The sequence below is a fragment of the Mesocricetus auratus genome, unplaced genomic scaffold (assembly GCF_017639785.1).
Source record: "Mesocricetus auratus isolate SY011 unplaced genomic scaffold, BCM_Maur_2.0 Super-Scaffold_100006, whole genome shotgun sequence".
In the NCBI taxonomy this organism is placed as follows: domain Eukaryota; kingdom Metazoa; phylum Chordata; class Mammalia; order Rodentia; family Cricetidae; genus Mesocricetus; species Mesocricetus auratus.
Genome location: NW_024429190.1, coordinates 23985413 through 24002215, shown reverse-complemented (window position 1 = coordinate 24002215; position 16803 = coordinate 23985413). Strand labels below are relative to the sequence as shown.

The 16803-nt window shown below is 39.3% G+C and overlaps 1 protein-coding gene across 1 annotated transcript in view; it reads left to right on the top strand.

The window, feature by feature from the left end:
- Tapt1 (transmembrane anterior posterior transformation 1) overlaps positions 1-15133 on the top strand; it is a 43928-nt gene extending 28795 nt beyond the window's left edge. The window contains exons 4-12 of the mRNA XM_040747050.1: positions 3800-3962; positions 4429-4564; positions 5569-5666; positions 5834-5903; positions 10185-10265; positions 10818-10927; positions 12071-12130; positions 12456-12524; positions 14529-15133. Coding sequence (XP_040602984.1) covers positions 3800-3962; positions 4429-4564; positions 5569-5666; positions 5834-5903; positions 10185-10265; positions 10818-10927; positions 12071-12130; positions 12456-12524; positions 14529-14609 — 868 coding nt within the window. The 3' untranslated portion in view covers positions 14610-15133. The remainder of the gene's footprint in view (positions 1-3799; positions 3963-4428; positions 4565-5568; positions 5667-5833; positions 5904-10184; positions 10266-10817; positions 10928-12070; positions 12131-12455; positions 12525-14528) is intronic.
- Positions 15134-16803: the final 1670 nt, after the last annotated feature.

Below are 16803 nucleotides of genomic sequence, written 5' to 3'. Positions count from 1 at the left end.
TGGTTTTGTTGGTTTGTTTTCGGTACTTTCCTTTTTTACTAACATGCGGAACATGTTTACAGGGGCTGTAGAACAAGTGTTATGTTGTTTTTGAAACATGTCCTTAATTTTGAAAACCTGTAATCACTATAGTAGCAGAAGATTTCACCAAAGAAGTTAGGGACAGATAGCTGAGTAACCAGTGTGGTATATTTTGTTATGTATTTTAATTGTATATTTAGAAATTAATAAAATGTTTGTTTCTTAACACAATATCTTTCCAAATGATAAATGGTATAATGTTAAGTTTACCGGCAAGCAGAAAGCAATGAGTCTCTGATTCATATCAGTTTAGAGGTTCACTGAAAGTCAGTGGTTGTAAAGAGCTGTGCCTGCATTGATCCTCCCATTATGTTCCCTAACCATCAGGGTGGCAGCAACCACCCATAGCCAGAAATGCAGGACTATTTCAGCAGGTCTCCTCTTGATATTTGAACTAGAAATGTGTTTGCCCTTGACAGAATCACTGCTCCCAGTTCCCAGCTTTGTGTAGAGTAAGACATGAAATCCCCTGGATTATTGTTAGCCCTTGGCAGAGAGGTGTGCTCTAAGTTGGTTGTGTGGGAAGTGTAAGATAAACTTTGCCCTGCTGTCCATAAGAATGAGTCCATAATCTTTGTGGGACAGAGGGGATCAGCATTGGAGAAAGGAAAGTCCAGGTAAAAGTAAGTAATGATAGCATTTGTACACTGGATGTACTTCTGCCCAGAGCTCTAACTTGAACTGCACAGAATGATCAGAGTTCTCCATCTTTTGGTGGACATGTGATCTGACTAACATAGCCAGGCCTGTCTCCATGTAGGCTCATTGGAGTGTGTCTTCTCATCTACTTATAACCCATCCTGAGTGTGTCCTTTTCATGCCTGCAGTGTCCCATACTGTATTAAAACTTCCTGGTATGAAAAAAAAAAAAATTGGAATCCTGAAATTTGCAGGCAAATGGATGGCACTAGAAGAAACCATCCTGAGTGAGGTAACCCAGTCACAAAAAGAGAAACATGGCATGTACTCTCTCATATATGGATTTTAGACATAGATCTGGGGAATGCCAGCCTACAATCCAATGGCCAGAGAGTCTGGGAAACAGAACCTTCATTCAGTGGCTGATGGAAGCAGAGGCAGACTCCCATGGCTAAGCACTGAGCTGAACTTAAGAAAACCAGTGACAGAGAGGGATGACTGATGAGCAAAGGGGTTAAGACTAGGCTGGTTTAACCCCCAGAAACAGCTGACCTGACAAGGGTTAGCTCTTGAATCCCAGACTGATGCCTGGGAATCCAGCATAGGACTGATCAAGACCACCTGAATGTGGGTGTCAGTGAGGAGGCCTAGGTAATCTTTATTGAGCCTTGGGTAGTAGATCAGTATTTATTCCGGGTATACAAATAGACTTTGGGCTCCATCCAACAATGAGAGATGCACTGGGAGGGTCTAGGCCCTGCCCTGGATGAAATGACAGACTATGGGCACCCCCATGGCGGGCCTCACCCTCCCTGGGGAAATAAGGGGATATTGGGGGGGCTGGTCGGAGGAGGGGAGGAAAAGGGAGAGGGACCTGGAATTGACATGTGAAGCAACCTTGGTTCTAATTTAAACTTAAATTTAAAAATAAAAAAATAAAATATATTAAAAAAAAAACGAACTTCCTGGTATGCCGGGCGTTGGTAGCACATGCCTTTAATCCCAGCACTCGGGAGGCAGAGACAGGTGAATCTTTGTGAGTTCAAGGCCAGCCTGGTCTACAGAGTGAGTTCCAGGAGAGCCACCAAAACAATACAGAGAAACCCTGTCTCGAAAAACCAAAAAAAAAAAAAAAAAAAATTAAAAAAGCTTCCTGGTAACCCTTGGAAATACAGTCCTGTGACAGATGCTTTCAGAAGAGGCACTGCAGCCTAGTTATAGGAACATTTTAAAGACCTGCAAGTTCTTTTGGAGAAGCCCTGTTCATGCAGGCAGGCTGAAAGGTACTGAACAAAATCAATAGCCAAGAAACTCCCAAGAGGTAGGTTTGTGGCTCAGAGACCCATGGGCCTAGTAGCAAGTGGGTTCAACCCACACTGTTGCTTGGAGTTCAGCTCTTCCCTGTTGGTGAAGATGAAGAGGCCACAGCTCCTAAAGAGCGCTTGGTCTTTGCAGTTGAGTGTACTGCAGGTAAAAAGCTGCCAAAACAGAAGTTTGGCATTGATCCAGAGGAATAAGCCTGCAGTAGACTCAAAGGTACTTATTCTTGTCATGAAAATAGTAGGTCCAGCAAAAGGGAATCCTAAATTTCTTCTTTTCTGTTTGTTTTCTCCATCTTGTTTCTTTTCTTTTTTTTTTTTTTGTTTTTTTGTTTTGTTTTGTTTTGTTTTGTTTTTCGAGACAGGGTTTCTCTGTGGCTTTGGGGGCTGTCCTGGAACTCACTTTGTAGACCAGGCTGGCCTCGAACTCACAGAGATCCGCCTGCCTCTGCCTCCCGAGTGCTGGGATTAAAGGTGTGGGCCACCAACGCCCGACCTTGTTTCCTTTCTTAACTTAGGTTCAGTTTTTATGATCTGGTCTCTGGAGGAAGAATTGACTCATTTTTTTAATTTTGAAAAATTTAAATCATGTCTCAAAGAACTAACTTTTACAGTAAAAGATTGTCCTATGAACCAGTACCAAAAAAAGGAAAAAAAAAAAGATATGGGGAAAGGATTCATTGGAAATTTAAATAAATCTGAAATATATAAATGAGTCACTCAGAGCAAGACCTGGTAGCATAGCCCTATAATCCAAGCTGTTTAGGAGGCCAGGACAGGAAGATTGCAAGTTCAAGGCCTTCCAGGGCACCTTAATGTGACTTGTCTCAAAATATTTTTGAAGATTGTTGTAAATCAAGGTATAGCTCAATGTTAGAGCACTTGTCTAGCGGGAGCAAGGCCCTGGGTTTGATCTTCACCTAATACCAGCTCTACTCCTGAGATAAACTATAACACTGAAACTGTACTGAGTTCTGATCTTCACCAGTGCAACTGGCAAAAATTCAGAAGCTGTCATGTGTTGTTTTGAAACTCATGGACTACAGGTTTTGCAATATGTTGCTAGCAGAAGTGTAAATTGACATAACCCTACAGAGGCCACATTGGCTGTTTCTACCAAAGTATCAAGTGAATGTAACTGTATACCTAGAATTTTAGGATTTATAATACAGATACATTTTTACTTATGAGACATTTTGCTAGCTTCTAGTTGGAAAAGAGTAGAAATTTGTTAAGAATGGACTGGAAAAATTAATAGTTTTGTGTTCAGGGAGGAATCTACATTGCCATAAAGATGTGAGGTCCTTTGAAGCATTATGAAAAATCTGGAGCTAATCATGGCTGTAATCCCAGCACTGGCCTCAGACTCTTTGTGTAGCCAGCCATGGTTGGCTAATTACAGTGGACAAGGTACAGAGTAGTGTGCACAGAACACCACTGGGCCGTGTAGGCTGGTCCAGGGGCCGTGAGTATGATGAGGTTTGCCTCCCCTGGAAAACTGCTATGTTAAAGCTCGAGCAACAGAGGTGCCTGCCTACTCTCTTAAGTTCTGAGCCACTTCTAGTTTTATATCTTTATATTGTACACGCAGCAGAAAGTGTCCTGTTACAGTCGTCTGGGTGACCATTGTTGTTAAAAGTTTTACAACATCAGCCTGATTTTCACTGTGACCTTAGCATGCTGTTGTATGTCCAGTAAAGATGACTTGCTTTGAGAACACATAGAGTAAAATTTCCATTTCCATTACTTGTATGTTTCAGGGACAGGCGTTTGCTTCAGCCTGCACAGGTGTGTGATATTTTGAAGGGTGTCATTTTGATAATCTGCTATTTTATGATGCACTATGTTGACTACTCCATGATGTACCACCTGATAAGAGGGCAGTCCGTCATCAAGCTCTATATCATCTACAACATGCTAGAGGTAAGGCCACTTGCTCCCTCCATGCTCAGTCTGACTCTGCTGCCTTCAGACTGGCCAGTACTCAAGACTTCAGGTCTAACAGTATAGAAGACATGGGGAGAAGACTGTTTGCTGTAGCTTCTGGTAAAGGTGCTTCACTCAGTTGAAGGTCTTGGGACAGTGAGATTCGGATTTAGTGGGGCTTGGGAGCTAAGCTTTTATTGAGGTAACACCTGAGTCAAATTGCCTTAAGACTTTTAGCTTAAGTTTTGAATTTTTTTAGGTTTTTCTTTTGTTTTGTTTTTGGTTTTAATTTGACAAAGTCAATTCAGATTCCCCAATGTGTTTGAGGAAGTAATAAGCTTTCTCTTCTTCGTCATCCCTTCCATATCGTACGACTCAGGTTTCCAACATTTGATTTTCATCTGATCGCTGGTAAGATACTCAAATGAGAAGTTAAGAGACCTCTCCACTATTCCCTCTGCAGGTAGCCGATCGTCTGTTCTCCTCATTTGGACAGGATATCTTAGATGCTCTCTACTGGACAGCCACAGAGCCTAAAGAAAGAAAAAGAGCACACATCGGAGTCATACCTCACTTTTTCATGGCTGTTCTCTATGTCTGTATCCTTTTAGACTTAGTAGACATTCCAGCCACCAGTGTGATTCTACCCTATTTCATTTGTTTACCTATCCCTACATGAAATGGTGTATGTATGAAGATTAAAATGAAATCCCTGATTTCTTTTGAAAAATTGGTTGTAATATCCATTGTAAATTAGTGTAAGCCTTCTGAATGCACAACTCCTTTTTCTTGTGATTGGTTGATTATAGTGAAAAGTTGATATCTATCTATAGTTTATATTCATACTGTATAACTATGAAGCTTAAGTGTTGTCTTTAAGTTTGCAATTTGCATGATACAGTTTTGGAGATTGTGTTTGTGTATCTGTGTGTACATATGTGTCACTTCAAGTTTTTCTTTTAGATAGCAAGTACTTTTTAACGTGTGTGTGTACCTGTACATGTTTGCAATCACATAGATTTACATACACGTGCATATCTACAAAACCAGGATTCATTCACAGGATTCTGTCATATCTTTTCCCTACTGTCAGTGACACTTTGAAGAAATTAGTACTTAAGAACAAAATGGGATAACACTTGTTCTCATTTTAGGTGGAACAAAGGTAAATTATCCCATGTGCAATATGATATATTCTACATGATGTGAAGAACAGTCTGAGATATTTCTTAACATTTCAGTCTCCTGTATCACTCAAGTAACCAAAGAAAAGCAATAGCACACTAACTTTTGATTCACTTTTAAACTGTAAATCATCATAATACAGAATGTATGTCTCTTAGTCTCTTCTCTCATTGTTTACATAATTTCTTCCATTTATTTAACATCATTTTGAGGGCTTTAATTCTTAAGCACTGTTCCAGGTGCCAAGGGTTCAGTTCTAAGTAATGAATGTATAGATTTCCTCTCTGCTTCTGCTTTTCTATATCAAATAGCTAATGCAAAAATTGTGATGATAAAATATTTGTTGGTCAGATAATTTCTCCCATTTTTGATGTTGTGTTAATTGTGAAAACAAGGTTTTTTCTTGACTTACTCTTAGTTCTACATGCAATTCTCATAATGGTTCAAGCAACAACTCTCAATGTGGCTTTTAACTCTCATAACAAGTCACTGCTTACCATCATGATGTCCAACAATGTAAGTGCGAAATTGTACTTTCTGTTGTTAGTTTAGGAAGGGTATACACACTAATACTGTGTACAAAAAATTCTTTGTTTACTCTTATCCTGACAAGCTTTCTGTGGAGGGGGATGATTTTTATAACTGTTAAAGTGATGAAGATGGTATTTCTGTTTCCATTTCAGTTTGTTGAAATTAAAGGAAGTGTTTTCAAGAAGTTTGAAAAGAACAATCTCTTTCAGATGTCAAATAGTGGTAAGTAGTTAGATTCTGATAGTAGCTGTAATTAACATTCATTGAAAGTGACTCATTACCATAAATAAATGTTGAATAATATTTTAATAAAAAGTAGTTGTATTTTAAAACCTTTTAAAAATCTTATTTTCTAAAACAAATCAGTATTTAGTGAGGTATTTTTCACATAGTAGTGTTAACATCTGGATAAATATTAAATGAAAGAACTTTGACCCCTGTCCTCCGTCAAACAAGTTAATTCAAAACTGTTTATTTCCATTAGCATAAGTGCTACATCTTAAAATTTCTAAAAAAAAATATAAGAGACTATATCCACAAGTTTTGTATAGGGAAACATTTTTAGAGACCACAAAAATATTACTAACCATAAGAAGAACATATAAGTTGAATTTCAAAATTTAAAAAATATATGCTGATTAAAAGTGAAAAGGCAGGGACTGGAGAGATGGCTCAGAGCTTAAGAGCACTGGCTGCTCTTAGACCTGTGTCTGTAACTCCAGACCCAGGAAATCCAACACCCCTTCTGGTCTCCATGGGTACTGCAAGTACATGGAGCACAGACACACCTTCAGGCAAAATACACATACACACAAAATAAAAATGAAGGAAACTCATTTTTAAAAAATGAAAAGGCAGATCACATGTATGTTAAGAGAAAATGTTAAGATAAGTAGATAGATAGATAGATAGATATCTGAAAAAGGACTTTATCATCCTTGAATATGTATTACAAATTCTGCCAGTTAATTATGAAAGAGAGATCTGATTTGGAGTAGCAGAAGACTTGGATTTTGAAAATAAAAGCTTATGAATGGCCTGTAGGTTCACACAAAGGTTCCTGGCATTATTAAGGAAAATATCATTAGGGAAATACAAAGGAAAATCAAATGAGATATCAATACATGGCCACCAGCATGCTCTTGGAGGCTGATAGTGCCAAACTGGGGAAGACAGGGACTAACTGGTTCTCCGTGCTTTGATGGTGAGTGTGAACTTTGCAACTACTCTAAAAAGCTTTGGGACAGCTTCTTTCTCAGTGTTTACCCGTCCTGTAATTCAGCACTGGGAGTTACTGTGGCAGCTCTACTCAGAGTATCCCCAAAGTGGAAACAACCCAGGATTCACAGAAACATAAATGAATGGTCGTACATACAAGCCATGTAATGCTACTTAGCAAATAAAGGAAAATGGAGCCTGGACAAGTAGCCTGGTTGCTAAAGTTAGTTTTCTACTGAAGCCTGAATACCGGAGTCTTATTGTGAGAACACATGTAAAGCTGGGTGTGGTGTCACACACCTTTAATCTCAGCCTTGGGGAAGTAGACAGGTGGATCTCCGAGGCTGCTAGCAGTCAGCCTGATCTACTAATGACCCTTGGCACAGTGAAAGTCCCTATCAAAAGGGAGGTGTATGGATCCTGAGAAAACCACCTCTGGCCTCTACACACATCTATACAAACATCAACACATCCACACAGCACCAGACAAATTAAATAAAACTAAAGGGAAAAATGGGTTACTGATATATCCTGCTATGTACATCTCAAGCATTATGTTCAGCAACAAACACTGGCCTCAAAAGGTATGCTTTAATTTTGTTTTTCTGAGGTCTATGATCAGACAAAATTAACTTACGATGACAGAAATGAGAGTGGTTACTTGTTGGGGATGGAATATGACTGGAGGAAGGGTCAAAGGAACTTTCTTGTTGGTAGAACTCTTTTGTATCTAGTAAAAATGGCACCAGAGATTACCAGCCTATTTACTCAAGATCTGTATGGAAAATAATGACAAAAATAATGGTGTATGAGTAAATAAAGCAAACATCTTAGAATTGTAGACTTGAAAACTTCAAGGAATAAAAAGGACGAATGGGAGATTACTAAGGTCTAGACAGTTCTGTGGGGCTGCCCATGATGGATCTGACAGCTCTGAGCCACAGCATCATTTAGATGAAATTTTGCTTTACTATGAAAAACCTTTTTAAAGATTTGAGGTGTGTTTTAGTAATGCTCACAGTTTAAATAAATAAATCCTTGCCTTCAAGATGTATATAAAATATTAAAATATAAAAAAGTAGAAAGCACCAGAATAAAACTTCTTTTTAATATTCCATGGTTTCATTTTCATATTTAGGGTGATAGATTTTTTTAAATAAAAAATTTAATTTTTATCTTGTCAACTTTTCTTAATATTTAAAATTACCATTTTTCATAGTGTAAACTTGTATTTATCCATCAGAAATGGTTAGTTTTTACTCATTTCTCATATTTTGAATCACCTGTTTTCCGAACTGTTTTCTTCAAGAGCCCCTGAAGATAGTGTTTCCCTCCTCCATAAGTGCCCTTCAGCAGGCACAGCTGTGGGGGTTGTGTATTGCAGCTTCTACATGTGAGAGTCGGATACAAGCTTAAATACTGCTCTCACTCTAGTTCCATTATGCTCAGAAGCCTGCTTAGCTCGCTTCAAATGATATGCTGTTTCCTTCCAGATAACTGGGTTAAAATACAGCCATTCTCAATAGGATGATTAAAATGAGTACATATCTTCGTTAACTTTGTGAATAAAAAATAGAAAGAATTGCCAGGCGTTGGTGGCCCACGCCTTTAATCCCAGCACTCGGGAGGCAGAGGCAGGTGGATCTCTGTGAGTCCAAGGCCAGCCTGATCTACAGAGCCAGTTCCATGACAGCCTCCAAAACAATACAGAGAAATCCTATCTCAAAAAACAAAAACAAAAACAAAAAAAAAAAGAATTTAGCACATATACAGAGACCAATTTGTGAATAACTGTATAAATCCCAGTTACAGGTACATTAAGAAAAGCACCACCATGAGTTCAGATCCATCTCCAAGGAAACACAGACAGTCTTCCTCCCTTTGGGCTGACTTTGCTTAGAGCTGTGTGTGCTAGGACAGACTTTAAGATACATCCCTGTGAAATCATGTGAAAGAATATGCACGTGTGTGGTGGTCAGAATGTGCACTAAAACCCCACATAGGCTCTTGCAGTTTTGTTCCGCATTTCAAAGGGGGTGTGTGTGTACTCTACACCTCGAAACTCATTGCTCATATAACTTACAAATAGTACTGTGTAAGGAGTCATACTGTGGCTTAATGGATAGCACAGAATCTGAAGAGATGCAGCGTGCTGACAGGTGGTGCCACAGTCAGGTCGTATGGAAGCTTTGTGAGTGACAGTATCTAGCCACAGCTCCTACACTTACACACACGCACACACACACAACATGGTACTCACTGTCACATACACTTATTTCTTAACTACATGATAATGTGGGACTCCTAGGAGAAAGTATCAGCTGAAAAAAATTATATAAGCTGTCTTTGACAGGAATTCAATTCTTTATTTTCATTAAGTTCATTCCAGTTAATCAGCTAGTTATTAACTTAAGGCAAACACTACTGTGAAATTTAATTCCACGTAAACGCACACACAAAAGAAATTCTCAGCATTCCACCAAGCTATGCTATTACAATGCCAGTATTCTCCTCAGAAATTACATACACATTCGTTACCAGGTTAGATATTTCCTGGAAGCACACAAGTTTTATTTTGCCCAAAGTCTTGTATTTTGTTCTATGATTCTATTTTTCTTCTTCTATAAAATGAAAACACTTCTCATATATTTCCAAAGACTATTGGAGGCATTTAATGGCCAAGTTTGAACATTTTAATTTTTTTTTAATTTCCATACTAGAAATATGTGGGAAGATGAAGTAATGGCTGGCACACATGGGTGTGTGTGCACATGCACATTCACAGTCAGCTGCGAGTCCTCTAGGGCTGAAGGAGATATTCCAAACAGAAGTCACCTCTGCATTGACCCTGTGAGCGCTTTTCCTCACCTTCCCTGCAGAGCGTATGGTAACAACTGTATACATTGTACATGTGAGCACTTTTCTAGTCACCTTCCCTGCAGAGCATATGTAACAACTGTATACATTGAACATGTGAGCACTTTTCTCATCACCTTCTCTGCAGAGCGTATTGTAACAACTGTATACATTGCTCTTAAGTTGTATCAAATATGAGGGATATAGAGATGACTTAGCACATAGGACAGAAGGTGCTAGGTAATGTACAGATAGTGCAGTGTTTTATATAAGGGACCTAAGCACTGTGAACTTTGGCATCTAAAAGGGAACCCCATGGGTTCAAAAAAACACCTTTTTTTTTTACAGTTTTAATAGAATTATTTTATTTCCCTATTTATGCATTTTAGCACTTAATGTTCAATTCTCTCTCCTTTTTTTTTTTTTTAGATATTAAGGAGCGATTCACAAATTATGTGCTTTTGCTAATAGTGTGCTTAAGAAACATGGAACAGTTTTCTTGGAACCCGGGTGAGTGCCTCCTGAATCAAATGTGGTGTCCTGTAAGTTTACTCTTCAGTTCTTGTTTGGGGCCTTGGAAGGATGCTGTGAGTGTGTTTATGAGCTATGTAGTGCTGAACTGAGGTCTTACTAAAGTAAGCAGTTAAATTAAGCAGCTACAGTAAATTGTGTCTATGTGACTCTGAAATAAAATGAACTAGATCTATAAGTAACAGGAATCAAAGAGGAAAGGGCTTCAACATACCCACTCGGCATTCTTAGGACCCACTTACCGTAGCCATCTCTCCAATGTGGTTTCCACATAGGCAGGGGCTCTGCTGGACGCTGGCCTGCATGTGAAGTGGGGCTAGGACAGTGCAAACTACTGAATAAGATTATCCTTTAACTTGTAAAACATGGCTCTGGCAGTGAAGGTCATTATTAAGAGAATGCTAGTTCTGCGTATTAATTGAAAATACTGAAGTGTGCCCTGTTGTAGGTTCCAGGTTTCTGGGAGTTTCAGGGACAGGCTCATTGTCTATATGAAGAGGTCTAATTGTCTGCTTCTTCCCCACTTTGTAGATCACCTCTGGGTATTGTTTCCCGATGTCTGTATGGTGATTGCATCAGAAATTGCTGTGGATATTGTAAAACACGCCTTTATCACCAAGTTCAATGACATCACTGCAGATGTATGTATTTCTAGCAATTCCTACTTAATGTTTCCTTGACTCTTTGTCATCTTTAAAGTGTAACCTTAGGTTTATTGTATTTATGAAAAATGAGTTATTAAAATCATACTGGGCCTATTTTTAGAATAGCATCATCAAAACCTTGACAAATTTGCAAAATATTTCTTATTTAAAAATAGGTGGGGGTTTTTTCTGTGAATATAAACATGTACCTAAATCTTGGGGACAAGTTGTGCATTTTACTTGTGAACTCACTTAAGAAAGGTTTCGAGGGGTTTGCTTTGTGTTGTAACCATTTTCTCTAGTATCTTTAGAAATAGCTCTGCGGCTATAAATCACTACACAGATACGTGAAGGTGGAGAGTGTCATGTCACAGCCTCATCCTTAGTCCCAGACAGAGAATTGGCTCAGCAGCTTCCTTGATTTTCTTGAGTTATATTTCTGACAGCCATATTTGACAACTTATTTATTATTTAGCTCAAAATGAATGCAGGATCAGTTACAAAATTCTGTTTCTGGTTTTATAAATGCTTAAAAGTATGTTTCTATCCTTTTAGCAAAGCAGGAATCAGTTTGAATTCACCATTTTCTCTCTTGGCTTCCTCAATACAGGATGGTTCTCTTTTCATAGGGTCATTTTCTCAGTACCTGAAATTAAAATTAAAGGTTTTACTCAGGTAGTTCATGCCATTTTTAGAGGGAATACAGTTGTCACACTCCCTAGTGGCTGCTACAATGGCTCTGATGAGGTCCAGCCTATTTCTATCTCACTATCAGCATCCTTTTGGGGAAGGTATAATTGTTGTAATTAAACACACAGTTATAGTACTTAACTGTGCACTCAAAATTGCAGGGTTATTTTTTTGATATAGCACTTCTTAAAACAGCCACTTCTTCCTAAATTCTAAATTCTAGAATGACAGGCATTGGCTGTTAACCCCTCTCAGAAGCAAATGATTTCAAAGCCCATGAATGAGCGGCTTAGCGGAACTTAGACTGTTGTCCTCAAGCTCTGGGTGTCTGCTTGCTCATTAGCGTCTGTCCCTGAATAGTTAGGAAGCATTTTTATCTACAACGTCTAAATATTTCCACGGTGTGTATGTTCTAGACTATATCTTACTTTTTTTCTTATTTGCCTTCAGGTCTACAGTGAATATAGAGCCAGCCTTGCTTTTGACCTTGTTAGCAGCCGACAGAAAAATGTGAGCATTTCATTAAAGGTGTTGACTGAAATTAACTCCAGTGGTTAAATGTACTACAGCTAAAATTTCACACTTGAACTTGTCTTTTCTAGAGATTAAATATTTATACAACAGTAACATTAAATACGTATCTTTCTGAAACATTGTAGCAATGATGTAACTTCTTATTCAAAATGTGCAGTGACAGTTTAGGCTCCTGCACTCTTCTGCTTGGTTATGCGTTCTTCTGTTCATACTGCACCTGTTCAGAGTGTGTGCTGACAAGTGAATGGTGCTTTCTAGATGCTAACTAAACTGAGTGAGTCCTTTTCTCCTATCTCTGCAGGCATATACGGACTACAGTGACTCGGTAGCACGGAGAATGGGATTTATTCCTCTCCCGCTAGCTGTCTTAGTAAGTTCATGCTTTTCTGTTTTCATAATGAGATGGATATCATCATAAAACATCAGTATGTATTATCAGTAAGTCTGTTTTCATAATGAGATGCCGTCATTATGTATGTATTATCAGTAAGTTTGTTTCAACGGGTCTTTATATTTCAAAAAATGGTAAGTAAACCGAAAGAAAAATTTGTCTTAAATTTTAAATTCATTGTTCCTTTGGATTTTGAGCTATTCAGCAGAAGAGTGACATCACAGAACTGCTTATCCAAACAGCTTTCCTAACAAAGAGGCTATTCTTTTGCTTAATCATTGGGTAAAGAATTTTCTTCTCTAATGGATATACCCGGAGGCGGAACATGGAGGTGGCAGCATAACTCACCCTGTTTCTAGAGGACACTTTGATGTGATGTGATGTACTGGATGCCATCAATCCAGTGCTGGAAATTCATGCTAAGGAAATAAATGCAGAATGCACAGTGTGAGTGGTGAGCAGGTCTGAGCATCACAGTGTGGTTACACGTTCTGCACAACTGGGTCCCGCATCGAAACATGTAGATCTGTCTTCTTATCACAGGACCAAAAGCAGATGTGCGCTGCAAGTCAACTAGCAAATTCACAAGAAAACTGGAAGTTGGAAAAGCTATGTTTAGATTTTACCCAGTGTTTCTAGAGGATATCCTAAACATTGTTATGGTTTTAATTGCTTATAATATAGTAATTATAATATAGTAATACAAATTTCTTTTGCTTTGGAAAAGAAACTCCTAACATTTTAGAGAAGCTCAGATTTTGAAGATTATTTAATAAAAGTTAAAGAAATAGAAAAAATAGCATGTCAAATTTTTCTAGTTTTATTTCTTGGTATTAGAAACATGATATATTCAGTCATGAGAGTAAATCTAGATTGTGCAACTGTTTTTATAAAAGGATTAGTTAAATGGGAGTAGCCCTTTCTCTGCTAGAGGCTGTGGCACAGGTAAGGACTCCATGGTGGTTTTCCTCACAATAAAACTTGATTGAACATATGACAGTCCATTCCCTTATCTCATTTCTGTTGGTCTTTTTATTTGTAGCATTTTAACTGTATTTACGGCATCACAATAGAATCTTGACATTACTGGGTGAGGCCAGGTATCTCTGCTTCATTTCCATGTAACCACTCTCAGGACCTGCACCTGTAATGTGTAAATGCTTTCTCTCAGCTGCTCCCACCAGATTGATTCCACAGGCTTCTGGGGATAATACATCTATGTCTATATTTCTATTACATAAGAAACTAGGTGGTAGCTATAGCTAACCAAAGAGACAGAGCTTCATGGCTTTTAAGTAATTAATAGTGTGCTTAGTTTCTTAACAATGCAAGTCTTCCTTTGCTCTATGTTCCCTGCAAGTTATTGGGGTTCTTAAAGAATTTGAACAACAGACAGGAAAAAAACAGGAATGAGAAAAATGCCCACTTGGTATTATCTCTAGCAAGAACTAGAGGAGCTTCGTCAGGCAGACCTTGTACTTTGAGTTTCCTGCACCTCTGTTAGGTATTAAGTAGAAAGCACCGTCAGACCAGGCATTGGTGGTGCACACCATAATCCCAGCACTCGGGAGGCAGAGGCAGGTGGATCTTTGTGAGTTTGAGGCCAGCCTGGTCTACAGAGCAAGTTCCAGGACAGCCTCCAAAACAATAGGGAGAAACCCTGTCTCTAAAAACCAAAAAAAAAAAAAAAAAAAGCACCATCATCAGTGATGTAGCCTGCCGCCTGAGATTTCAGAGAGTCTGTGGCAGCTGTGCCACATGCTGGGTCTGCCTGTGCAAACCCAAGCCTCCACAGATGCCATAGGCGGCTAGGAGGCAGATTATCAATGAATTGGAAAGTCTAGACCCAACCTCTTGGATTTAGATGCAAGTATACCCTAAGATGTTAAAATAGAAAGAAAAAATATTTTTTAAGTATTAACTAATAACTCTATGGTTGTGTTTTGTCTGTGTGTTTTTGTGTTTTGGTTTGTTTTTGGATAGCTCATCAGAGTTGTAACAAGCTCAATTAAAGTGCAAGGAATCCTGTCCTATGCCTGTGTCATACTCTTCTATTTTGGGTAAGATTAACTGTTCTTGAATACGTTTTGATTTTACAGTAAAGTATGTATAACTGCAAGATGTAATAGAAGCTAAGTGTACCCAAAATTATTTTTCTTAATCTATGTACTTAAGTTTGAATCTTTAACCAAAAGTTTACAGTGAGGGCTTTTTGTTGAAGATTTATATTCCATTCATACTTTATTTTGGGGTAAAGTCTTTCACTGCATTAATTTTTCCATATTTAGAAATACCTTTGATTCTCCTGTGTGCCTGCCAAGGTTAATATTCAGCACACTGGGCTTGTGTGACATCAAGCTAATAATGCCAACGGAACCTTCTGTGGATTTGTTGATCCCAACTAGCTTACATTTCTGGTTGGGAAACACAAGCAGGAAGTAAACAGCTTAATTTATGATAATCATACATGGTAATAAGAAAATGGTGATGTTTAATGTTGTTTTGCTACTGTTTGATGTTTCTCAAGAAGTGAACTAACAAATAGCTCACCTGAGTTCTGATGACTTCACCCAAAGGGAAATCTCGGAAACCCATAGCTGAGCTGGCTTGTGTGGGGAGCATGGGCATGAGTGCTGGAGAATGCCGGTCTGTGGGAGAGTACAGGCCTGAGCGCCTCCAGAGGAGAAGGAGTGACATCAGTCCCGACTTCCCTCAGTCTGCTTTCCAAAGGCATGGGCGATGTCCCAGCTTCATGGCCGAGTGTTTTGTCTATCTTCCCGGTCCCGTGCAATGCCTGGCGTGTGACAGGTACCTGCATGCTGCTCAGAACATGACAGGTACCTGAGACTGTCCAAACAGCTCAGACATGGTCACTTCTGTGGGCTGCACTTGAGATCCCTCACTCACTGCAAGTCATGAGTGCTTCCCAGTGCCTGTCTGAGCCCTCCTGCAGAGCTGTGTCTGGGTGAGTGACTGATTGCAGTGACAACACCAGGATGTAACTCTGATTGAGTGCTGTGACTACAGGTGTGTACCTGTGGTTTATGCTGCTCTGGGCTTGAAACTCAGAGCTTTGTGCATGCTAAGGACATGCTCTGCTAACTGAACCCACAATTATTTTGTTGTTTTTGAGACAGGATCTCACTTAGCACAGGTTAGCCTGGAGCTCGCTATGTACCAAAGGCTGGTGTTCAACTCCTGATTCTCCTTCCTCTGCCTCCTGAGTTCTGGGATTACTGACAACATGCCACTATACCCAGCTCTCTTAAGTTGTTTGACATTAAGTTTTGTACATTAAATTATACAATATTAGAGATTTTATGTCATACTTTCTTTTTAAGATAAGAGTTAAAACTCCCATCCCAGAAAATTGATTTTTATTTTCATGTTCTGAACTCTGCCATCCTTTTGTGCATTTCCCCTGAGCTGTTTCTTCCTTTGACTGTAATCACACGGGCCTTTTCTCTCTCTCCTTTTCTCTTACTAATATGCCAAACATGTTCCAACTACACACTGAATGAAGGCAGAGTTAAAACTTTGATCTACGTGCTATTTTTGAGGATTATTTTTAAGGAGATTTCTTTGTACTTAGACTGCATAACAATAGACATTAAACTATTTCTTAAAAACAAAAAAAAAGTCATGATGCTCCTTCTGTAGTTCAGGGCCCCACAGCCCGCCTTTGGTGTTAGCATAGTTCGCTGTTTCCGCTTGCACCCATCTTTGTTTAAAGCTAATTGCTCTCATAGTCTGACCATAAATCAGGAAAGTGAAACTTGAATATAGCATACCTGAAACCCTGTCACACGCCAGGCATTGCACGGGACCAGGAAGATACGCAAAGCACTCAGCCATGAAGCTGGAACATCGCCCATGCCTTTGGAAAGCAGACTGAGGGAAGTCGGGACTGATGTCACTCCTTCTCCTCTGGAGGTGCTCAGGCCTGTACTCTCCCACAGACCGGCATTCTCCAGCACTCATGCCCATGCTCCCCACACAAGCCAGCTCAGCTACGGGTTTCCCAGATTTCCCTTTGGGCGAAGTCACCAGAACTCACTTTGGATGTATGCGTGTCAGCTGTGGAGGGACAATGTGACCACCATTGCCCTTCCCCATCCATTCAGCAGTCTTGGCTACCAGGTTGTGTGCTGTTCTAAGGATCAGCTAAAAAGAAGATAAGGTCTGTCCCTCGGTGTCACTGAAATTGTGGTGTGCAAACAAACTGACAGGAGATTCATTCTGAAGAGACTGCTGTAGT